This window comes from Pelobates fuscus, chromosome 9, assembly GCF_036172605.1.
Source record: "Pelobates fuscus isolate aPelFus1 chromosome 9, aPelFus1.pri, whole genome shotgun sequence".
In the NCBI taxonomy this organism is placed as follows: Eukaryota; Metazoa; Chordata; class Amphibia; order Anura; family Pelobatidae; genus Pelobates; species Pelobates fuscus.
Genome location: NC_086325.1, coordinates 18,496,696 through 18,524,539, shown reverse-complemented (window position 1 = coordinate 18,524,539; position 27,844 = coordinate 18,496,696). Strand labels below are relative to the sequence as shown.

The 27,844-nt window shown below is 43.4% G+C and overlaps 1 protein-coding gene across 1 annotated transcript in view; it reads right to left on the bottom strand.

The window, feature by feature from the left end:
* The window catches only part of MSH5 (mutS homolog 5), an 88,089-nt gene that overhangs the window by 30,755 nt on the left and 29,490 nt on the right, over positions 1–27,844 (bottom strand). The window contains exons 4-12 of the mRNA XM_063431405.1: positions 10,155–10,235; positions 7,797–7,862; positions 7,280–7,401; positions 5,848–5,957; positions 4,584–4,619; positions 3,583–3,665; positions 2,674–2,719; positions 764–902; positions 83–145 (exon numbers count right to left, since the gene is read on the bottom strand). Of these exons, the coding sequence (XP_063287475.1) occupies positions 83–145; positions 764–902; positions 2,674–2,719; positions 3,583–3,665; positions 4,584–4,619; positions 5,848–5,957; positions 7,280–7,401; positions 7,797–7,862; positions 10,155–10,235 (746 nt within the window). The remainder of the gene's footprint in view (positions 1–82; positions 146–763; positions 903–2,673; positions 2,720–3,582; positions 3,666–4,583; positions 4,620–5,847; positions 5,958–7,279; positions 7,402–7,796; positions 7,863–10,154; positions 10,236–27,844) is intronic.

Sequence of the window (27,844 nt, the reverse complement as noted above, 5' to 3'; positions counted from 1 at the left end):
CCATTATGCATGCTGCTCAATGGCTGCAGTGTTAACAGGATGCTTATCATTGTATAAAGACATCAAAAAGAGCTGCTCGTACCTTATAGAGAGCCTGCCAGTCAGATACCTTGGTATTAGACAATGTCATGCGTTTTAAAATCATCTGGAAAAAAGATGAACATCAGGACTTTGGAAATGAAATAATCCTATGAAACTATCTAGTCACAGCTAAGCTAGCATTGGCTCTTGTTGTCATCAATGTAATAAAAAGGAAGCCTTATACATGTGATCATGCCTTCATAATCTCTAGCCAAATCAGTTTAGGTCATTATGGAGACACCAGTTCCCAACCGAACACAAGCACTCGTATCTTCTGGAACAACCAAATTGACAATTGCCAACACACACCCTAGAACACTGAGCAGAATGCCCTGTGTTTGTAGAAGCCTGTAGGCATGTTTAATGATGTGTTCTAGTTCCACAGGTTTGACTTGGCTAATTTCTGGCTATAGTACTTTATCGATCCGTGCAAGATTTCTGTTTTTATATACCTCTAAACTTCTGACATGGGCTAGTTTTAGACTAAGTTTCTTGTTTGCAAATCTCTTAATTTTCACCTCTTTTACCCCTTTAGACAAATAATGTATTTCCAAAAAATATATAAATGTAAATGTAGACTGACATTCAATCAAATTATAAAACGTTTAGTATAATAATACAGTAAGTGCAAAGGAAGTAATAAGACAACGGGCAGTGAGTGGATGAAAGCGTTCGGACTCACTGGAATATTTTTGATGCTCTTAATACAGGTCTGAAGGGTTCCTGCAATTTCCAGGTTCCGAGGGGTTACAAAAAACTCAATCACATCAAGACGAGACATCAGCTCGACCTGATCTCGGGTGGGTCGCATCATCCACAGTCTGAAAACGCAGGTGAAAAAAAGAGATGAAGAGAAAAGGAGTATTTTACACAGAAAAATTAATAATCAAAACTCTTTGACAAAATGTAACCATATAACCTCAAGACGTCATACCAAAAATAAAGTTCTAAAAATGAATCAGGCATTTCATATGATTACAGTCACGGGATCTGTATTTAAACTGGTGTAGTAAGTTATAAAACTGGGAGAGCTTATCTTTTCCTTAGAAATGTTCTATGTACCGTCTAAAAGTATTCACTAAACTCACTGAACACTGAATGCTAGCAAAAAATAATGAATGTCAACATTCACTTAGGCAAACAGATGATTTAGGTTTAGGCGAACCCAGGTGATTTGGAAAAATTCTCCACTCAGTCACTGTCTTAAACTTACTTATTTCAGACTACGTTTCGTCATTCAAATTAGCCAGTTTGATTTTCAAATTTCTTAGGCCACAAAAGCCAAACAGAAAACACATTTCAAAGTAAATTTTTGAATTCTCAAAATGTCACACTTTAGTGAATAATCCTTTCAGACCAGTAAACAAGACAGCCAGTTTCAACAGAGCTGGTTTAAAGTGGTTTCTCCTCCATCAAATTGTGTGCATGACAAGGTCTAATTCTGGGAAGCATAATTAATAAACGGTACTAGCAACACCAGCAATGCATATGGAAATATTGTACTTAGGAGCTGGTTTCTTCCTGGTGCTGTGGGCAGCCTCTATCTGTGTGCATCCCACAACACTTGGCACAGCTGGCACGTTGGGCTCCATGTGGTTTATTCACAATACAGCAAATTGTAGTGTACGGAGAACCAATTGAAACATTTAGGCAAAAAGTGATGATTTGGGAGAATTTTCCAAATATACACACAGCTTGGCTACTTTAGCCTATATTTTGCAATTCAGATTTTAATTCATGACAATTTGCTATTTAGTGCATAAATCCCATGTAAGCTGTGTTGAACTGCAATTCCCATATTTCTATGTCAACCTAAAGGCTAGTAAAACATCGAAGGATTTGTAGTTCAACAACAGCAGGTGAATTGCCTGGTTTTATGATTATATAATCTAGTTTATAACTTCATTTAGCAATACATAGATGAAATGGTTTTGGTACTAAGTGTCATGGTGCTACGTAAGCATTACAGATCAGGAAATGTCAGTGTGTGGTATAGTGCAGAATAACAGTTACATACGGGATAGGGCTGCATTACATATATTAGTGACAGCAATCCTTTGCATTGTATAATTTGTAAACTGCATTTCCCAAATTGCTGAGCCTCCTATTACGCACTTTGTGTAACATCAAATTAATCATTTTGAATGCCTAAAAAGCACTTTTGGATTTGGTTTTAAATAGTTTTATTTTGAAGAGCTACACTATTTGATTATATGCTCTATTTATGGTGTTTTAATAACACTGTAGAGTGTATAGCGGCTTATTTAATATTCACATTGATTAAGAATTTTTTAACAAATTTTTCTGAATTGCCTTTTATACTTTACATTTTTTGTTATTCAAACTTAATCATCTTTAATCTTGATCACTGCCGTCCAAACAGATGGTCCAGAAATCAGTGTGCCATCAAGGGTTTTATGGAAGTTCCTAAACAGCCCATGACATAACTATATTGTATTGCATCATAGATTATAAAAGTGACAAGTCCACCCTCTGAATGTAAGGAAAACTTTCAGGACTATGTACATATTTCCACATCGCTTTATTAAACAGCTATTAACTATTAATTAACTCATGAAAGAAAATACCAACCTCATCATGTTCTCTCCCCACTTGGATCGGCAGCAGTTCAGAAGACCTAACACAACACAACACATTTCAAAATATTGCGCCTCACAACAAATATACAAATTGTGCTTCAGCGCTATAAATTCACAATTACACTATATATATTTTGGTTTTAAAATACACAATATAAGCTCCCACACTTTGTGTGTTTCCCTTCTGCTAGAGAATACAATACAAAAAAGTGAAAATTAAGCGGAACACTATCAAACACTGATCATGCAAATAACACTGTAACAGACATGTATCTTTCAATTCTTCCAGTGTAGTATCATACAGGAAGTATAAAATCCTTCCTGGGTTTTATACAGCACGGAGTCTGTTAATGGACATGGAAGAAATTTTTTTTTAATCTAGTCATTGAGAACTTGGTACACACTCTTCTATTTCTTCTCTATTTTGTGATTTATTATGGTATAATGTTATGGTAGAACTTTCATTTTTTTTTAAAGAGTATTTAGTGAAGATTGGAGAAGTGTTTTTTGTAGTGATCTTCTTGAAGGGAGTTGGCTATCAGAACAGACTCAATGGCAGATAAAGTGTGGGCTAGCTTATAAACTCAGCCTCATGTGAGTGTTCCGTTGACAAATATAATTTATATAGTGCTCCACTTCACTTTCACTTATTATACTGCACCTGTCTGCAAAACCGTGTGATATATTTATTTCAAAAGAAAACAATTTCAGTCACGTTCTGGCAGAGCAGAAGTAATATTATGAAACTGCCAAAACACTGGATGTGAACGATATTGAGAAGAGAACATATGTGTAGAGGTCTTGTACATATCATCAATAAAAACATGATACAAATAGAAGAGTGTGTTTTGGAGAAATTAAAGTCAAGCAGCATAAAGCAGCAAGGAGATGAATATATTACCATAAAGACTCAGTCCTTCTTTCACACTGGAGGACATTTTATACACTGATGGATGGACCTCACTTTTAAATATCTGGAGAACACTAGGGAGAAAAATGAAATGCAGAATATTGCAAAAACACTCGGCTAATGGCCAATTCTGAACATAGAAAATATCTTCTCAGCTGGTATAAATGACCCTTGCACCTTTTGACGATATTCTTGCAATGTCCTTTCTATCCAATTTACATAAAGTCAAATCAGTACAAACCACGAAAGCAGCAACAAGACAAGAGGTGGAGGTAATTTGGAATACGGAATCACAGAGCATCTAGAGATGAAATGTTTCTCCTGCTAGGATTCTAGAAGAACTTTGCCCCAGAATCACTTCTAATGCAAAACCCATGTACAGTGCATAAAACAAAGAGAAGAAGAAGGGTGGGACATTCTGTGTTGACACAAAGCAGTGAGAAATAGATTTATTGACAAAGAAATTCCTTTATCTGTTCCGGCCACATGTAAGTAGTAGACACACAAACTGCTTGTACTGAGTAAGTGGTGTGTAATACTGTACAGCAAACATTCAACTAAGGGAGCTAATTAACAACAGTAATAATGACAGGGATTTGTTTCATATTAGTTCGATAGACCAAACTAACTCACAGCCCATCATAAAAGAAACTATTTTTGGAAAGCTAACTGTAGTTTGCTACTGATAATTAGCAGATCATTCTAAGGCTTACTTCCTTCCCATCTAAAATAGTTTGATATTTGCTATTGCTGTGAATTTCAGGAACCTAATGTGTTCTACAGCTATAATATTAATCACTTCAGATAACCTAAAATTGAAATGCTGAGTTAGACATTGAAGAAAACACAAACAAGGACCAATGGAAGCCTGTAAAAAATGAATTATTAAAAGACAATACGTTGTTGACTCTTGTTCATTAGGAGCTGAGATCATTCTGCAGAGACGCCAATCCTGTTAATAAATGAGAGTAGGCAACCCTCTCCCCCTCTACCTGTAGGTATCTTGATCCATGTCTACGATATCTGTCCTAGGGTCACACAGAAAGTGAGATAGAGTTACTTGTGCCATTAAAATATATACAATTTTTGCACCACTCATTATTATTATATAAAAATTTACAGCACAGAAGGAAGACATCAAAGCCCCAAAATATTCCCATACCCTATGACATGGATTGTGCAGATTGAAAACTTCCTTTTTAAGTTATAAAGCTTTATATCTAATTAACTTTCAATCTGTGAAGTTAATTAAACACACTGCAAAAGTACCACATTTTTTTGTCTTTGACCTTTGATCTTGTCTTAAATATGAAGTCATGAGTTAGGCACAGCTTAAGACAATAATGCTTTGTGACGTGAGCTACATTACTGCCAGGTAAATGGTTCATGGAATACTGAATGATATCACTTTGTAAGAAAACGTGATTATTTTGTTACCAATAATGGTTTGTAATTTAAAACTGTCCACTAATTGTAGGCCTTATTACATCCATTCAGCATATTTAGCAATGTGCAGCCACTTTAGATTCTTGCATAGATGTGAAATAGTTTGGAAACCATCTGCATAGAATCTAAGTCTTTCTTATAATTGAATACTCCAAACAGAAACAAAAAATATACTTCCTCTAAGGAAAGCAAAAGTTATAAACCCTCACCATTCAACTAGCCTGAATTTATAATAATTTAACTACCGTAATAAAGTTTTATTGGTGAGGGTTTATAACGTTTGCTCTTCTTAAAGGAAGTATTTTTTTTCTATTTTTGTTTGGAGTATTTGATGCTTAATATAGGGTTACTCCCTAGTTACCCTTTACTAGACAACCCTATCATAGCCATTATTGTGTGTGGGGGTTCTGGAATAAAAACTTTTAAATATTTCTTTCTTATAAATGTTCTCACGTAATGCAAATCATTCTGGCAGAATGGTCACCTCATGGGAACTCTTCTTGTAAAATCTTTACAATATTATACATAACTACAATGGGTTTAATTTTGCTATATAAATGCTTTTTGAAAGAGAGAAGCCTAACATTTTCTGTAGATAATAAAGATCTCTGATAATTCTCTTACAATAGAGGACTGCCCTTTGCAGTCACTGAGTTAACAGATAGGACTTTACAGTCATGTATAGTGTGCCACTCTGAAAGGAGGTCTATGACCAAGCAAATCAATGTAGGTTAGATTGATGATAAGAAAACATTAATTAAGAGCTAAATAAATAGGAGCATCTGTCCTCCACAGTAATATGGAACATACAAGACATATTTCCTAAGGCTCATAATAGGGACTCCCACGCTAGTGTCTTCCAACTGAACCCCAATCCTCCTTCGATCTAAAAATTTCATAAGCCCTCCAAGTGTACGGATCTGGAAGAAGAGGAAAATTAGATGTTGGAAAAATATGAGATATTCAGCCATGAAATGGCAAAACAAAAGTTGTTATAATTATTATTTTTTTATATGTATTTTGTGTTTCCTATTTAAGAACATGTTTAGGAATTTCTTTTAATTCTTGTCTGAAAGAGATGGACAGAAACCTACCAATCCCTCACCCCTTGACTGTTAGTTTGGAGGAAACGTCTTGAGATCTTAGTGTGGATTAAGGTGACCCTTCACTGATTTTTCATCTTGTTGACCTGGCTGGCTCAATACATGTAATTAAGGGACACTCTAAGCATCAAATCCACCTTAACCTAATGAAGTGGTTTTGGTGTACAGATCATGCCTCTGCAGACTGACTGCTCAATTTCCTGCCATTTAAGAGTTATGTCGCTTTGTTTATGCAACCCTAGCAACACCTTCCCAGGGTGACCCTCACACAGTCTCCCTGCACACTTCCTGAAAAAGATAATTTTATAGTTCCCTTATTGCACAGTGTGGTTAAAGGAACACTATAGTGTTAGGAATACAATAGTGTATACCTAACACTTTAGTGTCCCTCTGGTTGCCCATAGTATCCCTTTACATTCACAGAGCAGAAGATAAAAACTTATCATGTAATCACACTGTGCTGTAAATATGAAACATTTTTTATGGAGGCTTTATGAATCACAGTCAGGGGAGGTGAGGCTTTATGAATCACAGTCAGGGGAGGTGAGGCTAGGGCGGCACAGAAAAAGCAGTTTAACTCTTATGAGCAGTGAGACTGCTGGAGCATTCACTATACACCACAACTACGTCATTAAGTTAAGATGTCTTGATGAGTATGCCCTTAAGCACTGCCAAGAGCAAAGTTTGCATTATAACTAAGATGTGTCATACTGATGTGCCCAAAACATGTGCAAGTGAAGTCACTACGTTTAGGAACAACTTTCTTCTAGGGAATGTATTAGAAATTTGTGGCAAAACTGATATTTTAAATGATTGAAGACACAGAATATTGAGTGAAATAAAAAGAGGATGTAATCCATGAGTACATTCTTACCTGACTAGTCTGTATTCAGAGCATAAGACTAAAAATGGGTTGTGAACACCAAATGTATCAAGGTAAAACAAAACATATTAAATTAACACAATAATTGAAAACTGACCCCTATTTTAATGCATTATAAAGATAATGCATTAAAACACAAAAAACATGTTTTAAAAACATATGCAGCTTAGACTGGATGCAATACAGTGATGAAACATAAAAGATAACAGTAAAGGTGTAATGTGTCAGTGATGAAAGGATGGCATTATCTTCTCACCATGAGTGGACTGTCAAAGGGAATAATGGAAGAGAGGTGCAGGATCTTCTCAATCTCAGTGAGCCTGGAAGGTAAAGATGGGAAGTTCCCAGAGAGGATTCGCTGTTTAGAGACCTCCAACCCTGAGTATTACACACAGAGAACACAAATTATTCTATAACATGACTGAAAAGAGGATTGAAGTGCACCAATAGCTATTTACCTAAAGAGATTTCTTATGGCCTGAAAAGTCATGAAACCAAAAGGAATTGATGACTCGACTTCTAACCATAGAATATCACACAGACAGAAAGTGACAATGAATGTGTATACAATGAATTTAGAAATGCAAGAGTTAAATTTAAAAAGGCAGAAATATACACAAGACCACTTGCTGCTCCCACATTATCCACCCCTCAATGCCAAGGTTTGATTGCAAATTTGCCCTATATTTTACATGGACCCAGCGTACGTGTCGTCCTACATTATTTTCACCACTAGAGGACACACTATATCAAAGCAAATGAGGATACATTACCAAAATCTGCATTTGGGAATAGAACGATTTCAGGTGCCAACAGCCCATCAGCCTGTCCATCAGGGTCTATAAAAGATACAGGTAGAAAGTGACCATTCCACACTGCATATCACTTAGGGTACACCATGAAGTTCATCCTCTAAACTGGAAGTTGTGGAAAACGGACAATAAAATTGCAAATTTTAGACTAAAAAAGACGAGTTGTGAAAATAGAAGAGTTACCGAATTTTTCGGATTAATAACTTTGACCTAAAATTTGCATTTCCCTTGTCAGTCTTCAATAATTGTCAGTATGTGGATAAACACAACTGATTACTGTTTGACTACATTAGTACAGTCCGGGGGGAATAAATCCATCGTACAGAGATCCGGTTTGACACCTGCGGCACTGAGGTTAATAGTTAATAAAGTTTAATAAAACAGACTTTAACAAGCTAAAGTGGTAAGTAAAGAGATTTAAAGAGAAGTAATTGTATTGACAACACTCATTTTATATAGCAATATAATTGTATCAGCATGTGAGGAACTCAATTGTAGCTGGCAAAGCAGAATAAAAAAAAAAGCCGTGCATACGTCAGAGAATAATGGAAAATATCATTGCAAGGTACTTCAATTACATACACTTTAAACATACCGGTATATGAAAGTATGACAACACTAGAATATGTCTGAATAAGCTTTTCAAATGACTTAATACTTGAAAATCTTATCCAAAAATATAAAAATTGGGACATTTGCCAGTGATTTACGCATTGAGGGAAAAGCCAGTATGTATCTTTTCTGTAGCCAGATACATGCCAACTCATGACCTTCTCAGGTGAACTGTCTCACGAAAAAGCAGAAACATGTGAAGGAGCAAAGAATGCAGTTCATGTCTGGAAAAGGGGCATTATCATCATGCTGGACTCCTTTCGGTACAGGAAGAATTTTGTTTGAAGGAGTAGTAGGACTGTAGCAACATGTATATAGTATTTTATCGGAATAAGAAATGCTAACAGAAAAAAAACACCTAATGTGCCCACTTTTCTTTATTTATGATTTATTAATACATTAACCCCTTAAGGACACATGACGTGTCTGACACGTCATGATTCCCTTTTATTCCAGAAGTTTGGTCCTTAAGGGGTTAAAGGGACTTTGTCACCAACTGAGGTTTTTGTGTATTTTGCAGAAACGCCTGATGGTGACATCGCCACTTGGGAAGCAATAGCCTGGTTGTGTAGTGGAGGTGAGTTATAACTGATGCTGTCCCCCTGCTAGTGCCGCCATCTTCAGGATCTGGTACTCCATCTGCTAGGAGCCCACGTCTGTGCTCTACTCTAGCACATGTGCGATATCACAACACTGATGTCTTGGGGGAAATCCGCTCCATAGATACCTTGAAATGAGTGAAATAATGTCTAATTCCCCCAGCCACAGCTGAAATGGCTGCAGGAAGTGATGGAATGTAACAGCCATAGCTCTGCTTTTTGTCAAGTTGGGCAGTACCATAAGACAAAGTAGTCCATACTTTGTTTTTTGATATCTTTTGACTGTATTAAAATGTCAATGAAATTCCAACAGTCTTTATAAGCATTTCATAAAGATATTATCTCTATCAGATAATCTACTTCGGATGCTAATAAAGTTTTCAGACGCACAATTTTAGCCACGCATGCGCATCGGCCATTCCCGACAGATACTGGGGGCGGACACATCTATGTTGTGTTCCGGCAACATTTCAGACGGAAGCTGATGTCCGTTTTGCGCATGCGTATAGGGCTAATTTGCGCGCGAATTTCAGAAGATAAGAAGAGACCCCGGAAAGAACAGAGGCCATCCACAGCTCCTGAGGAAGTCCCGAATACAGCGGGACGAAACGCGTTGAGCCACATCTATCATCCAGCCGACGTCCAGAGACCTTAACATCATTACCACTGACCGAGTTGCAAGTATTTTCAGCCCTGGAGGTCGCGACCAGGAGCTGCTTAGTCTATCTCATACTTCACTCTGGTTATATAGTGGTTTATGCAGGGCCTGTTTTTCCCAGGTCTCATAATAGGACTGTTCACTGTGTATTATTTGTGCATTAGAGATTATTATATCTTGTTTTTATGTTTTTTATATGGTTTTACTGCACTGTGATGCAGAATAAAGCTAATTTTTTCTAAGAGATTACTCTATTGTATATAGAGTTTTATTGCTTCACTATTTTTTACAAGGGTACTTTTTATTCCTTGCGATTAGCGCCCCCATTAGGTGTGATTTATTTCCACCTTTTTTGTGTGTATATTTTATCTCTATCAGATGCTCAACATTTTTCTGGGAGTGTGACAGAGTCACTTTAACATCAAGAGATTGTCAGGGGAGACCACTTACTTAAACTCTGGAGAAAGTCAGAGAGGTTCTGGTCTTGCTTTGCACTTGTTACAATACATCTTGGTTTTAGATCAGATATCACTATAAAGAGAAACAACAATAGGTCATTGTGACAGTACAATCCGTTACTCCGTCAAGCATTCCCTTCTTCCCATAAAATAAAATCACCAAGTAATCCACAGAGTAATAACTTGCTGGTATCGCCAAATAATCCACACATGAGCCAAGGCTTAATGCTGGAACAAGACTGATTTACTGGCACACAGAACTCACAATGTATGCAACACAAAACTCCTCCTCTGGGCCAGGCTAGATAATTGAGTTTTAGCAATATACATAGCTCAATTATCTGCTGGCCAGAACATTTACAGTTTAACATACTTTTTACCTAACATTCATAACTCTAAAACCGTACATCACATTCACATAAAAATTACATATTCACAATCAATCCATTCAGGGGAACAACATATTAGAAAATGGCATGAATCAGACCAGGGGTTCAAAAGTTAGTAAAAATATCTTTTGTCCCGTACTGGCAGCATGGCAATCTGGTTTAAGCAGGTTTTACAGAGGCCTACAGAGGCTTACAGAGACAAAGGGGAAAGTAATCCAATTATCCAGGGCTAGAAGCAGACTCCATTAACCACATGGTTGCAAAAAGACATAAAACACTTTAAAATACATAAAGTCCCCTTTTACACATAACACACAGACATTTCACATATCCCCAGATAGCTGGGATCTGAACGCACTAAACTACCGAATAGCGCTCAGATCCTATTCACACAGTTCAATTGCCATGGAGCTAAAGTCTTTCCCATAGTCTTTCATTATATGAATAGGCTCCATGGCATAGCTATCTGGGGGTATCACCGCTCACACAGGGCAAGTACCGAATGGGCCCACTGTGTTTAAAGGGCCAGAATGAGTGACATGCACTCTGTTAGGGCCGAATACTGTTTTTAAAGGGCCCAATCTCCCAGGGCCATAGTCCAAAGGCAGGAGGCGGGCAGCCAGGCTTCTCCAATGCAATGTGGCGAGATTGCTCTCGTCACAGTCATTATGTGGGTGGTGAAAAAAAATTGTTGTAGACAGTGAGCTCCAATAAAGATAAAAGTCAGATGAAAAGAGGAATCTGCCAGCAAGTTGAGTAAAAAAAGATTCAAGCCTATTACACATGTGTTGCAAAATTATCTGAGACCTAATTTCCCTGTTTTTTACACAAGTGTGCATATTTCTTATAGAAATGCCCATGGAAGATGAAATATGGTAAATTGGATATTTCTGTTTTGAAGAGCTGTAGGCACCCTGTACTTTACAGCCAGCAGAATTATTGTACAGTTTGTGAATACAAGGCTCTTAGCAACTTAAAGGACCACTATAGGCACCCAGACCACTTCAGCTCAATGAAGTGGTTTGGGTGCCAGGTCCAGCTAGTTTTAACCTTGCAGCTGAAAACATTTGAGAAACAGCTATGTTTACACTGCAGGTTAATCCAGCCTCTAGTGGCTGTCTCTAGAGGCTGCTTCCGTGAATAACACTGAGTAAATCACACTTATTTTACGCTGGACAACCTCACGGAGTCCAGCGTCAAATAAGATCCCAATAGGAAAGTACTGAGTAATGCTTTCCTATAGGCGGTTTGAATGCGCGCGAGCTTCTGGCCGTGCATGCGCATTCGGCTCCACTCGGGAGCTGACGTCGGTAGGGGAGGAGAGGTCACCAGTGCCAGGGGAGCGCGGTACTGGACTAAAGGACCACTATAGGTACCCACACCACTTCAGCTTAATGAAGTGGTCTGGGTGCCAGGTCCAGCTAGGATTAACCCTTTCTTCTATAAACATAGCAGTTTCAGAGAAACTGCTATGTTTATAATATGGTTAATCCAGCCGCTAGTGGCTGTCTCATTGACAGCCGCTAGAGTCGCTTCCGCGCTTCTCACTGTGATTTTCACAGTGAGAAGACGCCAGCGTCCATAGGAAAGCATTGAGAATGCTTTCCTATGGACTGGCTGAATGCACGCGCGGCTCATGCCGCGCATGCACATTCAGCCGATGACGACGACAAGGAGGAGGAGGAGAGTCCCCTGCCCGTGGCACTGGAAAAAGAGGTAAATTTAACCCCTTCCACCCCCTAGAGCCCGGCGGGAGGGGGCCACTGAGGTTGGGGGCACCCTCAGAGCACTATAGTGCAAGGAAAACGAGTATGTTTTCCTAGCACTATAGTGGTACTTTAAGGTAAGTGGCTGAAAATTGGGTTTTATCCCCTTCAGCGCTGAGAGAGGGGGGCTCCCGAAGGAGGGGGCACTCCAAGAGCCTATAGTGCCAGGAAAACGGGTTTGTTTTCCTGACACTATAGGATCCCTTTAAACTAAATATTCAGAAGTCCACTTATAGGTAACATTCTACTGCAATTTATTCTGTGATTAGAGGCAAAACAGAAAGATATATGCACTATAAGAAAATGCTCTGTGTCTGAAGTAAGGATTCCGTTAGTGAGAAGCAAACCATGCGCAGGGATGGTGAACAAGAACACGATATGATGAACTGGGAAAGCAGGGTAATGTACTGGCAAGCCTTAGCTTGGATAAGCATTTTTGTTTGCTTGTTCAAAGTTTTTTCCATATTCAAAAAAGTCCAGGGACAGAACAATAGCTGATTGCCTTAACATAGGGTCAGAAAGGAATATTTTAATTATCAGATGTGGAATAAATATGTTTTTTTTCCAATGCACAGCATACTTGCAGATCAATCCATCTCAGATGGTCTATTAGAACGGAAAATGTGGGAGTCCTGTGTGATCTCAATCAGTTATGTATTTACTCCTACATGCAAAGCATATTGTCTCAACATAATGTCATAGAGAAAAATAGTTTTGCCTGCACGCAACAAGCTAAATCTTGGTCTCCGCTCCTATTACGCCCATTCTATAGTTTACTTTGCATTTAAAGCAATCTTGTTCTTTGGCCAGCTAACATTGAGGATGTACAGTTCACACATCAAGCCACTGATGACAGCCCATTACGAGAGTTGTGAACACAACTATCTTCGTCGTAGTAGTACCTACTTCAATTCTGCAGCCAGTTATGTCTATTTTCCAAAGCAGAGAATAATTATAGCTATAATAAAAAAGTATCTGCTCCATCAAGAACCCCTTTACTTTTTTTTTTTTTTTTTTTTTTTTTTCAATATTGACCGTTTTTATTAGTTTTTTTTTTTTTTTCATATATAATCTTTATTATGCCAACATCAGGAATAAGCATACAGTACAATCAGTTTTGGTTACACTGGTTTTACAAGATATGGCAATGCGGACATTACGGTCATACGTTTGGTACAGGTTATATAACAGGAAACAGTTACTGCACACGCAGTCCAACAAAAATTTGACAGCTATCTGCTCTTGAGCTGGTTCGGCTTCTTGCCGAGGCTCGGACTTTGTGCAATTGGTGATGCGTTGGCCAATTTTTTGGGGGGGGGAACAGGAACAGAAGAAGGGGAAGGGGGGGAGAGGGATTAACTTGGAATGGAGACTTGGAGTCCCTAGCCTTACTACTCAATGCATGCACATGCTAGGTAGCCCACCTTAACAATTTTTTTTATTTTTTTTATTTGTTTGCTTGTCTTCGGGTACTAGCATATCAGTTTGACATATCCGGTTAGTGGCCAGTGTGTCCTGATGCATGGGGCATTGTATTGGTTGCTGGGCCTATGGCGTAAGGTTCCAACTTGCCCATTCTTTGTCATATTTAGCCCCCTGACCCTGAACTCTGCTGGCCATACGTTCATAAGAGCTGATGACATCCATTCTCTCTATGATTGCCACCATGGTGTGTATCGCTTTGCTCTTCCAGTTTTGGGCCAGAAGAATTTTTGCTACGGTGAGTATGTTTACTAGCACTTTCTTGTGGGGATGCAGTGGGAGCCCAGGCACCATGTGCAACAGGTAATGTTCTGGTCTCAGTTGGATTAGAAGACCGGTCGTGTTCGCAACAAGATTCTGTATTTGTTTCCAGAATGCACCCAGTGCCTGGCATTTCCAAAACATATGTAGCATGGTACCTGCACCCCCCTCACACCGCCAGCATAGCCCGGAGGAACCCTTGTAAATACGCGCCAACTTGTGCGGTACCAGGTACCATCTCATAGCTATTTTGCAATATGCCTCCCATAACGAGAGGCTTTTGGAGGCCTTCTTTGTGATTGTCATCGCCTCATACCATTGTGCTAATGTCAGCTGGACGCCCAGCTCTCCCTCCCATTGTGTCATATATGATCTTGTTTCTGATTGACCTTCTAGTAGGGCATTGTAGCACATGGACAGGGGTTTCCCTAGTTTAGTAGACAGGACCTGAGCAGGTAACAGAGGTAGGTCTTTGGGCAGTTCGTTTGTTCTGCTCGTCTGGGGCAGTAAAATGCTTTTTGTCCTAAGATAGAGATACATGTCCCTTTGTGGGAGGGAAAATGTGCGCTGGAGATCGGGGAACGATTGGATCTCGCCTCCTTCTAGTAGGTCCTTAACTTTATGTATGCCCTTTGCTGTCCAGTTCGCTGTGGGTAGGTCAGGGGAAAAAATGGACATGACCTCAAGTGGCGCTTCCCTGAAGAGCAGGTGCGGGTCCACGATAAGGTGGCTCCACGCCCGCCACGAGCTCATCAGGAAGCGGGAGCAATGTGATAAATACGCCAGATCATGTTGAACGGGGGCCCTGGTCCACAGTATGCGGGACGTATTGTGTGGATGTAGGCAGGCATCTTCCAATGTTAGCCACAGTGGCTTTTGGGAGCTATCCTTGAGTCTCAAGATATGTACACCCTGTGCTAAGGACGTGGCCCTATAGTAGGTTTTGATATCCGGCAGACCCAGGCCCCCCTTGGTGAAGGGGAAGCCAAGGTTGCGCTGGGCTACTCTCGGGGGTTTTTGTTTCCAGACATGTGCATTGATGACCGATTGCATTAATTTGATCAGTTTGGTAGGGAGTGATATTGGAAGCGTGCGGAAGAGGTACAAGATATGGGGCAGAGCCATCATTTTAATTGTATTTACTCGGCCCAACCAGGAGATCTCTAGATTCTCCCATTTTTCCAGGGTCGCTCTTAGTTTGTGTATGACAGGGAAGTGTTTCTCTTTTGGTATGGCTTGGTGGTTTTTTGTCAGTTTAATCCCTAGATACGTGAGGGACGATTTGCGCCAATCTAAGGTGTATTTGGAGGTGAGGTGCGTCAGTGTTGGATGTGGCAGGTTGATTGGTAGCGCTTGTGTCTTAGCGGTGTTGTTCTTATAGAGCGAAACTTCTCCGTACTCTCTGAGAAGGTCTAGGAGGGCTGGGATGGAGCTGACGGGGTTCGTTATGAACATGAGTATGTCGTCGGCAAATAAAGCCAACTTCTGTATGCCGCCCGGGGTTGACAGGCCTTGGATCAGTGTACTATCTTTTATGATTCGTGTTAAGGGTTCGAGGCATAAAATAAAGATTAGTGGCGATAGTGGGCAGCCCTGGCGGGTGCCATTTCGTATGGTGAAGGGTGCTGACAGGAATCCGGTGCTAAAGACCCTTGCCGACGGGCACTGATATAGAGCCAGGATACTATTAATAAAGTCCCGTGGGAGGCCCATCTTAGTCAGAGTTCGTGTCATATATCCCCAGTGCAGGCGGTCGAACGCCTTTTCGGCGTCCAACGCCAGCACCAGGCCTTGCTGAGAGGAGTGGTTTGCCCAGTCAATAAGATTTAGGAAGTGGCGGGTGTTATCCCCCACCTGTCTGCCTGGCACAAACCCTGCTTGTTCAGCAGAGATGAGCGTGGGAAAAAGTGCTTTGACCCTTGTGGCCAACATTTTGGCATATAATTTAGTATCCGAATTGAGGAGCGAGATTGGTCTCAAATTGGCACAGTGTGTGGGGGGTTTGTTAGGCTTTGGCAAAGTAACAATAAAAGCTTCTAGCATTTCTCGCGGCATTTCACCAGATTCTTTGATAGAATTGAACAGTCGTAAGAGGTGTGGGGCTAATTGATCCATGAATTTAATGTAATAATAATTTGAGAGGCCATCTGGGCCCGGGGATTTGCGTTTAGGGAGAGATTTTATGGCTGTCTTGAGCTCTTCTTCAGTGAAGGGACTGGTTAATTGTGCACTAAGGGCCTGGGATATACAGGGGAGGGTGACCCTTTCCAAAAAGGAGTCTATTCCGGCCTCAGAAGGTTGGTAAGTTCCTGGGTCTGTGTGGAGTTGATAAAGTGAGGCGTAGTATTCCGCTAATGAGTTCACTATGTCCTGGGGGTTATAAAGCTTGTCTCCGTGCCTAGAGACAAGATAAGGGATCTTGGCTTGTAGGTACTTTTGTTTCAAGCGGCCAGCTAAAAGCTTACCAGCTTTGTTCCCTAGCGAGTAGTGAGTTTGTTTCAGATATCGCATATGTTTTTCTGTGGTTTGTAATTGCAAATCTCTGAGTTTGGTCCTGAGCGTTTGTAGTCGCTTGTGTGTTTGCTTGGATGGGTTCGATTTATGGTCAGCCTCAATGTCTGCTATGTCCTGAGTGATTTTAGTTTGTATCGAGTGTGCTGCTCTCTTCGTGTTTGCACCTAGCTTTATTAATTCCCCTCTCATAACCACCTTGTGGGCTATCCATTGTGTAGCGAGTGTGGTTTCGCAGCTTTCGTGAATTGTAAAGTATGCATCTAGGGTCTCGCGTAGATGTTCGAAATGGCGAGGGGTTTCCAGGAGGGCCTCATTGAGGCGCCAAGCTCCCCGACCTCTCGCTGGGTGTGGAATTTTCATCGTTATTATCAGGGGGGCATGGTCGGACCATGTGATGGGGCCAATGTGCATGTCAACGGCATGCGGGAGTGTGCTTCTGTCAAAAAGGCATAGATCTATTCTAGAATAGGTAATGTGGACAGGGGAGTAATATGAATAGTCCCTTGCACTCGGATAGAGGTTGCGCCATACATCATAACGTTCTGAAGAGTGCAAGAGATTCGCTAAGTGTCGGCCAATAGATAGTGATGGTTGTTTCGGAGGTCGATTATGGGCCCTCTGTGTGTCAACGTGCGGGTCAGGGGTGCAATTAAAGTCTCCACAGACAATGGTGTGCCCTGACTGGTATTGATCTAGTTTACGAAACGCCTTAGTTAAGAAGTCCTTCTGTGTGTCGTTCGGGGCGTACAGGGAGGCAATCGTCATTTGGAGGCCATTGAGGGAGCCCACCAATATGAGCAGCCTGCCGTCTTTACTGATGTATTGTTTGGAGGGCGTAAAAGCCCAATCCCTATGAAAGTAAAGCGAGACCCCTTTGGATTTTGTGTTGGCCATGGCATGGTAGGCCTGAGGGTATTGTTTTACTCTAAAGCTTGGTGGTTTGCGTATGCTAAAGTGAATCTCTTGTAGACATACTATAGCCGCCTTGGATTTGGCCATTTCTTGGGCAGCCAGCCGGCATTTGTGAGGGCTGTTGAGACCCTTAACGTTCATGGAGAGAATTTTCAGTGTGTTATCCATTTGGTGTGGTTAGTGGAATGCTAGACCTTAAGAAGGGTGTTTGGCTTGAAGGTGGTATAGCTCGGCTCGGGGGGGACATGGTAGGGAGAATAAGGGTGAATACTGGGGGGAACATAAACAACAATTTCTTAACAAAACTAAAGTATGTACATAGCGCCCTCATTACGATCGGCGCCTTCTCCGGGTGAGACGCAGACCAGCACCTCGTGCTAACGCCAACGCTCATCCGTGGGGTGCGCTCGATGGTGGGAGCGGGGTGTGGATGACTTACATGGTAATGATGGTAACACAGCCCTCTCATGTTATTCATCGCTATTTTCACATATACATTACATTGTTGTAGTAATAAACAGTTTAGGTATTAAGCAGTAGAGCAACACTCCCAGGACCCCTCCCCCCGCCATCATCATACGTAGACAGTTTTCAAAAAGCGGCCCAATATTAATTTGACCATGTACATTTTCCCCATGTATGAGTAGTGGATCGCATATCACATAGTTACGTGGGTTGGGTGGCACCGCGTCCCCCAAACAACTTTTCGGCAGAGGAGAGAGTCCCAGGAGCGCAGACTTTTATGCTTTGGTCGGCGATCCCGCCATCCGCCATTCTCCTTGCTGTCGTGGTGACGATGCAGTAGCGGCCGCTACCGTCGATTGTGTTGGAAACAGTCCCCATTCTCTTATGAGGCGCATGCCCACCTCCGGTTAATTTACCATATGGTTTTTGCCATTTTTCCATATGAGTACTTTCGTCGGGTATCCCCATCTGTACGGAATGTCGTGGTTCCGCAGCGTCTTCGTCACTGTAATGAATTCTCTTCTTCGGGCCATCGTTGAGGCCGACAGGTCCGCATATATATTGAGGGTAGTGTATGGATCTGGTAGCTTGTCTATTTTGCGTGATGCTTGTAGTAGAGCGTTCTAAGAGGTGAAATAATGAAATCTAGCAACCACATCACGAGGAGTATCCTGTGCTAACCTCGGTGGTCTTGGGAGCCGATGGGCTCGATCCAGGAGCCATGCTCCTTCTGCTATGTCAGGTTGCAGAGTTGCGCACAGTCTTTTAATATATGCGGGGAGTTCTTCTGTGCCCACGCTTTCCGGTATCCCGCGGAACCTAACATTATTCCTGCGGGACCGGTCTTCCAAGTCAGCTAACTTACGTTTAAGCTGAGTTTGTTCTTCCAGTAAGTGCTGCACTGTGTTTGCCATTGCGTTCTGCTCAGTGCACATGTCCTCTGTGCGGGCTTCTAGCTGGTTGGTGCGTTCACCCAGGTCAGAGATCTCCCTCTTGATCTCGCTAGTCGCCCTCTTGAGGTCTGATTGCAGTGTGACACGAAAATCCTGCAGCATGAGGTACAGCCGCTTCTCCGTTACCGGAGCGTCTGTGTATGGGCTGGAGTCCCCTTCGGGATTTGGTGAGCTCTCAGCATGCTGCGAGCAGGCCTGCCCGTCGTCGCCATCTTGTGCGGGCCGCACGCGGTCTTTTCTCGCGGGTCGGATCGGATCCGTTAACTTCGTTTGTTTGGCGGGGGCCATCGTGGGGGCTAAGTTCGCAGGTTAGTAGTCACTGGAGGGCTGTGCGTGATGGGATTAGGTAGCTTGGAAGTCATCCAAAGCACGGAGCTCTCACTCCATGCGACCGCTCGTGTCGGCAGTTAGCCACGCCCCCCAAGAACCCCTTTACTTTGAGAGGGGTCAGGCATTTACACCCTTCAGCCATAGCATGTAGAGAATGAGGCAAGTAAATGGGAAAGATGATGCTAGAAACTGAAAATGGAAAAATGTATGAAGTATAGAAGAAGCAGGAGTTACTTCACGCACCCTAACAAGAATATATGAACATAATTCACAGAGTTAGATATAGGGGCAGAGAGCGGAAAGGTAAATAACGAAGGGCAAAAAGGCACTTATACAAAAGACTAGGTAGGATGCGTTTCCCTCCATTACCCACAGGTGGCGATCATAAGATGTTTGGGAGCAATTGCACCCCTAGAACAGAACTTAAACTACACTTGAACAATGTTATATATTGGATGGTAAACACTTTCATTGAACTTTTTCTTCCTAGTATTTGAGTATTTATAAATAAAAAAAAGGTATGTGAATATGATCTATATTTAAGTACGATCTTGATCTTATCATACAAATCTTTGTTTTAACAGCATGAACCATCGCAGGTGCCTCTCCTTAAAAACACAGTCACCGTGCCACATTGCCAAAGGCAGTGCTTGAGAATCTGTTTACATTGACTTTTCAACTCATCTACTAAATCAAACTAATAGCAAGCTAGTAAAAACAGATCGGAAAAATCACAAAACCATTTATCTTGACATGCACATTATCAAGGTTTATGCAGAGAGAACAAACAGAAAAAACAGAAAAAAATTTCAGAGTACAACGGACAATTAGGTGTTTTTATGAGACATAACTAAAATATTATATCATCTATAGCCATACCTTCAAATGTCATCACATATTTGTTGTTGCTTTAAGGCGTACTGCCATCTACACCTGCTGTCTTTGTAAACAATGTGCAATAAGCTAAACACGTTGCAACTATAATTAGCCTATAAACTCATCTGCACAAGACCCTCAACACCTTTTGTTCCTGTATATCAAACTCTGTTGCCTTAGCTAATGTTTCAATTAACCCACAAAAGTCAGCACATGGTATTATTTGCCATTTTTTTCAGTATATACTTTTTGGTTCAGTCAAATGTGGACATTAAAAGACACATAGTGTGGGCGGGGCCTGACCTGCAAGCAGAGCAGTCGCATGGTGGAGGAGCTCCCGCCGTGCAGGCTGTTTACAGGGAAATACTAACTGATCTCATGCTTGAATTGATGCCGGGACATGCTACCCATGCTGGGGGCACCCTGGTGAAGCACCGGATACCGGAATCGAGTGTTTCCCGTAAGAGACAACCCAAGGTGGTAAACCGCGGCCTGCGATGGACGGAGCAGGGGGGAGACGGCCACTCTCCCCGCTCCTACGCCGGAGGTACAGACGACTACCCGCTCCCCCCACTTGGGACCGGCGGGGGTGATCCCGGTCCAAACTTTCAAGGCAGCAGGGCTACAAAGCGAGCTGACAGCAGAGCATACAGGGCAACTCCAAGCTACACCGGCTCATAAAATGGCGGATGCCACGTGCGTTCCAAACTGCCACACTGACAGACACAGCATCCTGGCTAAACTCGAATCCATACTAGACGCCTTCTGGGCACGAATGTCAAGCAAAGAGCGACACGCCGGAGCACCAGTGCACAAACCCAATGCAAAACCCGCACGTACCCACCGCAACCGCACTGGGCCTCGCCCTAAGGGACCTAAAAGATGGCGCCGAAAACGGAGATCCCACCTGCTTACACGCAAACAGGCAAGATCAAGCCACCCAGCGATCCCAGCCCAAATCGGCACACAAGCTCACCTCAGACCCTGCATCAAGCGGAGATCCAAACAGCAACCAGTAACAGGCAAACTTCCCACACAGCCCCAATCCTACTCGTCATCATGGAGAGTCTCAGAGCGCCAAAAGGAGATCCTACGTACCTGCACCCTTAAATCAAGCTCCCACAGCGACGGGCAGACAAGACAGCACCTGGATCCCACAACGCTGCACCTTGCGGTGCCTCAGCAGGATCTTCAAACACCTTAACACCCTTCAATGCGCTGGGTATCGGATGATAAAGAACTCACAAACCGGGACACACAGAGATACAAGCCCAAAGCCTCTAATACAATAGACGCTGTTCATACCACGCTGAAACATCCTGAACAGTGACTTTCCGACGACATAGAACTTTAAAGCAATATTCACTGTTTACTCTTGTTAATTGTTTAGCACTCACATAATATTAATCCCACACTTGCATAGCGCCTCACAGCATGCACCAGCCTTGCACCCAAATAGCCTGTCACCTATTAACATTACGATGAGATACCTGCCTGCCTGGCAATTTGCATATTTAACTCTCATGTTTACTTCTTCCCATCCTCTCATGTATGCATAACCTGTGCTATCCACAGTTCAGTTTAAACATGGTTCAAGCCTACTCACAATCTAACACTACTCCCACAAACTGAAAGTACCAGCTAACAACAACAATACAAAAATGTGCCTTGTAATCGATTGACCCGCATGTTTAGCGAGGAAAACGCATGAGGACTGCTCTCGGGGCACCTCACGCCTGCTTGTAACTTTTATGTGCACAACAAAAATAAAGAATAAAAAAATAAAAAAAAATAAGACACATAGTGGTAGTCAGCTAAGGGCAGTTTGAAGTAGTGCCCTTCTTCTTTGGTAATTACCCACAAACCCAAATTGTCCCAAGTCTATTTAGTGCATTATATACAATACCGAAAATCTGTAAATAAAACACTCAGGGAGCACCAAAAAAAAAACAGGTGCTTCAAATGGTCAGATACAATGCAACACATATATTTTACAAATATTTTTTTTATAAACCTGTGTTATATTTCCAATTGTTTGATATCCATGAGAGCAGAGTATTTTTTTTTTTTTTTTTACAAAAGTTTAAACAATAAAGACACATTTTCACAGCCTTTGTTACTCATATTTACCAAGGGTGCCAATATTAGTGGATGGCACTGTGCCTCCTCTAGTCAAATATCAATTCCATGGCTGCTTGCCATCATATTCTACTTTTATTCCATCCCACAAATCTGAGTCAGGTTTTTTTTTTTGCTGATTCTTTACTAAGGGCGTGGGTGCTTTAGTACATTATTCCCGATCTAGGGGATTGTATCGGTGGTTATTTATTTCTGTGCTATAATTACAGCTGTTAGGCAGTATTTATGGGTTAAACAAAAGGTTTAAAATGTGGTCCTCTTTTGTTTCTCACGTACGTAGTTATCAAAATAGCTGAGACTGAGTCATTGACTGATTTAACACCAAGTGCCAGAGTTATGACACAATGTTGTGGGTTCCTGGGTATTGGCTGAGGACCAAAGCTTTTGTGTATTTATTAAATAGGATTGACGTGCTATTTTAATGTAACAGATCATGGATACATATTATAGAAGAATAACACTGATGTCATTTAGCACTGCAATCACCCACCCTACTTCTTGTCATTTAGCCTACCATACTCTTTACAAAGTTACATTAAAAACGGCATACCTTGGGGCGTGGTCTGACCGTCGATGAGACTAGACGTGTCTCACTAGAGCTCCCGGCGACACGCGCCCTAATAGCTTACAAAAGCGACCTTTTGCCTGAATATTTACCCTGAGGAGGTTCCTGAGATGGATAGGAGGCCTACTAAGAAGCTGCAGAAGAGGGGCACCGACTCCGGAGGCACAGTTCTCGACCTCATGTCGGCGCAAAAACAGGGCCGCGTGGGGACCCAAGATGGCGCTGGCTCGACCCCGCAGGCTTCGCCCCGTACTGACAGGGAGGCTTCCCCGGATGATCGGGACACAGTCCTCGCAAAATTAGCGGAGGTAAGGGCATTCCTTGCGGGCGAAATCGCTAAGTCTACCGCAGTCCTGCAGGCTGAGATCGGGGCCCTGGGTGAACTTACCGCCAAACTCGAGGACCGAGTGGAGGCCTCAACGCAGGCCCACAATGCTGTCGTGGAGAGGGTGAACAGCATCTCGGCACAGATAGTGGGCATGGACCTTGCCTACGAAGACATGGCAAACCGGTCCAGGAGAAACAATGTTCGCCTGAGGGGCCTGCCAGAGGGAGCGGATGAGGACCTACAGGGGATCATACTCACCATCCTGAAGCCTCTGCTCCCGCAAGTTCCGGAAGAACACTGGCACATGGAGCGGGCTCACAGAGCCCTGAGGGGCCAGAGGAACGATCCAAATACCCCACGGGATGTCATCATCCGATTCCTGTACTACCGCACCAAGGAAGCACTTATGAAAAAGAGCCGCGAGGTACCCATACGGTATGATGGCAGGGTGGTGTCCCTCTTTCACGACCTGGCTCCGTCCACATTACAACGAAGGCGGGACTGGCGGCCTATTACTGAAGCACTACGGACTGCTGGCATAAAATACGCATGGGGATTCCCCTTCAAGTTAATGGTGTTTCGTGGCGACCGGGCTCACATCCTTACGCCGGGAGGGGATCCCTATCGTCTACTGAGCGGCCTTGGAATTCAACCGCCCACTGACCTTCCCAGCGTGGCTCTGTACCCGGAGGACCTTCCTCGGATGTCCTCGGAGTGGCAGGGAGCGGGATCGGGAAGACGCCGATAGCTACTGATGGTATCGTATGAAATGGCTGCTGGTGTCCCTTCACTCTCTCTCCCCTGATGACATGGGGCCCGAGGGAGGCTGTTCTCCGGATCTTTTCTTCTTTACTTGGGGTGGGGGACGGGGAGAGGTTCCACTTTGAGAGTTTGGGTTTGTGTTTCAACCGTGGGTCTTCTGGAGCGTCCCCCCCCCATCCCCTAATCGCCTTTCTGCCTACAGTTTGAGATTTTGGGGGATGCTCGCCTCCCGTTACGCCGGGACTGCGGGGAACACCGATACCGCACCGCCAGAGTGGGGAGGTTTACCGGGACGTGAGGCCTATTTTTTGGCCGCATTTTGCATGGCTTGGGAGGGGGAAGGGGTACAGTACTCGCCTGCTCTCGGTAGCGGCATGCTTCTGGCCTGGTTTCCTATGGGACTCCCCTGGTGAAGTACTTTCAGCGAGTGAGGGGTTTGGTCTTCCGCTTGGGATCTACTCGAATTTACCAATGCAGTGTTGATTGTTTTGTGTTTAATGTCTCTGCTCTCCCCTGGGGGGCGCCCTTGTCCCTGGCCGCGGCTGCGGGGGGCCCCGGTGGGCCCTTGCGTCTCCTCTTGTAGTCGCATCCCCACAGTGTTGGCCCCTCCGTTCGGTGGCTAGGGATGACGGCGCCCACGGGGGAGAGGAGTCTAGTGGTTGTGTCTGAAAACAAGGCTTCCATTTAAAAATTTTATGAAAAAAAAAAAAACAAAGATAAAAAGTGTTAACAATCGATAAAATTATTATTACAGTGACCATCCAGTAAGAGGGGGAGAATAGATGGAGATAAAAGCTGACCATAGCAAATTAACTGGAACATTTTAATAACTTCAAAACCCTGTTAGTTGAACATTGAAGTACACAATAGGACATGAGAGAGCAAGCACATTACAAGCACACTAAGCAATGATAGCAAATGCCGGGCGTACGACCTACTGTAACCTATTGTACATATGGCAATATATTCTGTTGCTTTTCTCTGCGTTTTGGGGGTGGGGGGGCAGTTTACGGCATCTCATGTCTAGACTCTTCGGCAGGAGGGAGGGAGGGTGACGGGAACGACGGGGGACATATTAGTTTCGGTAGTGCCCATGTTGAAGATACAGTTTTCTTCTCCCTGGCGGGTCCTGGGGGGATACCACGGCATGCCTATCACGACACCCAAACAGTAGAGCTATCATCACGTAGAGGATGGGTTAGTGTAGACGCGGATCTTACTGCACCAATGGGATTATGTACACAGATTAAGATTCGAAACTGCGCAGGTACAAAGTGTCTTGCTTTCAAGGGTCCGATAAAGCTGGATTCAAATAACAATGTTGCACAAAAAAGAAAATGTTTTAATTTAAAAAAAAATAAAAAATAATAATAATAATAATAAAAAATAACAATAATAGAAATAAAAACGCTAATAATTAACGCGCAAATAACGTACAAAACACCAAATAACAAAAGGAGGTGAAACAAAGCACAACCACGATGATCCCAAAAAAGAAAAATAATAAAAAAAACATATAATTATAAAACTATGGTTAATGTTATGTTGTATTTTTCGGGCCATGTTTGATCCTGGTTTATCCTAAGACGGGCGGGTTTCTGGGATGGTACTTTAATTGTCGTACTTATTATTGCTGTGATTACGGTCCTACATATTGTTAGTTGCATTCTTACTTGTGCTCCTCTACAATTGCACCCAAGCTTATATAATTTTTACGAAGCTTCTAGGGCACAGGTGGTCGCCGGTATGCGCCATGTGACTATATACTGGAAGGTGTACTGCCTATGCTTCAATAGCTTTTGCCTGCCCCGAAGGGGAGAGAGGGGAGCCTTAGGAATTGGGGCGGCTGCATCATATAACGAGATCAGGTGGTGGGAGGAGGGGGGTTCCTTGTCACTCCTCCTGTGTCCCGAGTGCCCTATGGTAGCATCAAACTGTAGAGGGACCTCCCTCGCTTACTGTACACCTTAGGTCATTGGCCAATTGGGATATTGGTTGGGAAGCGTGCTGCCGACAGGTGATAACTCCCCTGTCCGTTTGGGTAATGATAGAGAGTGAAAGTTGATGGATGGGACCCCAGAGAGGCGGGGTAGAGCAGGAGCCTCCTTCCACAGACTCCAGAGGGGGGGGGGAGGGGTGGCGGGAGACAGGGTCTGCTTCCTGTCCGTATGACAGGGGAATGTAGAGGGAAGGGATTCCAATTCTAGGTACCCAGGACGCTATGAGGAGGTCACCACTGTACTCCCCATCTTTGGGAGAATTGGGGACGGCCAAGGGGTTGAATAGCACGGACATGCAAGGGTCTCAGTAGATCATGTGGGGCGCGTGGGGGACGGGGCTTTAGGGATTCTCGGTTCCCTCTGCACGTAGATCGTGAGGGGAAGGTGGGAGCACACTACCCACTGTTTTCTGGCAGTTGATAAGACCAGAATTTCTCTTGCATCGGACGTGGTCCAGATGTTTTTTTTGTTGTTCTTTCCTTTCCCTTTTCTTTGTCTCTCTTTTCCTTTCCCCTTTGTCCCCTTCCTTCCTTTGACCCCGGGGGGGGGGGGGGGGTGTGCGGGGGGCTGGCTCCTTGGTGTAACCCTAATGTCCGATTGATGCTTACTGATCTATGCAAGGGAGATATTGTCTTAGCAGGGGTCACCATGTCTCTGGATGGCGATTAAACTTACATCTCTGAACGTTAAGGGCCTCAATGCCCCAAACAAGAGACGGCTTATGTTCAGGGCGTTAAAACGGATGAACTCAGATATTGCTTACTTACAGGAGACTCACCTCCCTAGACAGGCTACTTTTAGACTAAGTGACCATGTATATACGGGTTCCTTTGAAGCTAGATCTCACCGTAAAAGGAACGGGGTGGCCATTGTAATTAAACGCACTTGCCCCTTCCAGATGGTGGCCCAAGATGTTGACCCGGAGGAACGATACATAATCGTATCCGGAACCTTACACTCCCACACCACTCATTTAGTAAATATTTATGCCCCGAATCAACCGGACGCTGGATTTTGGGCTATGATCCGAGGGAAGGTTGCAGCGTTGCCGCATGGCATGATCCTCATGGGAGGTGACTTCAATGCTACCCCGTGCCCGGCGATAGATAGAAGCTCGAGAGACGGGGGCCCGAGGTCGCATGGTAGGGGGGGGCAGGACCGTCTGCTTAAGGCTTTTATTGCGGATACGGGTCTGGTGGACGTATGGAGGGCGCAACACCCGCTGGACAGGGACTATACGTTCTATTCGGCCCCTCATGGAACCTACTCTAGAATCGACCTCTTTTTGGTCAACGCGACGGGTATAGCTAGGCTCTTGAGATCTGAGGTCGGAAATATCTCCTGGTCTGATCATGCTGACGTCTCTATCACCCTTGGCAATCTTTGTACCGCAAATCCTTGGTCATGGCGACTGAATACATCGTTGTTGAGGGACCAGTCGATCACGGAGAACACTCGTACGGCTCTAACGGATTACTTTACGGAAAATATCACCCCGGACGTGAGCATTAGCACAGTATGGGCGGCGCATAAGGCGGTGATAAGGGGGCACTTGATCAAACTGGCCACGAGGAGGAAGAAACTGAAGCATCAACACCTGGAGGCCTTGCTCAAACAATTGCGGAACCTCGAGCAGAAACACCAAGCTACCCCGGATAGGGAACTATTCCGAAGACTGGAAGCTGTTAGGAGGGACATCCGTTCCCTTCTACTTGATGACACGGCTCGGGCCATGACGTGGTCCAAATGTACGTATTTTGATAAGGCTAATAAGATGGATACGCTCCTGGCTAGGACGTTGCGGCCCAGGCAAACCAGACCTCATATTACGGCCATCAGGCACCCGGATGGCACGATCAAAACAAAACCGACGGATATTGCACGGGTCTTCGAAGATTTTTATAAACACCTGTATAACCATACCCCGGACGGACACACCC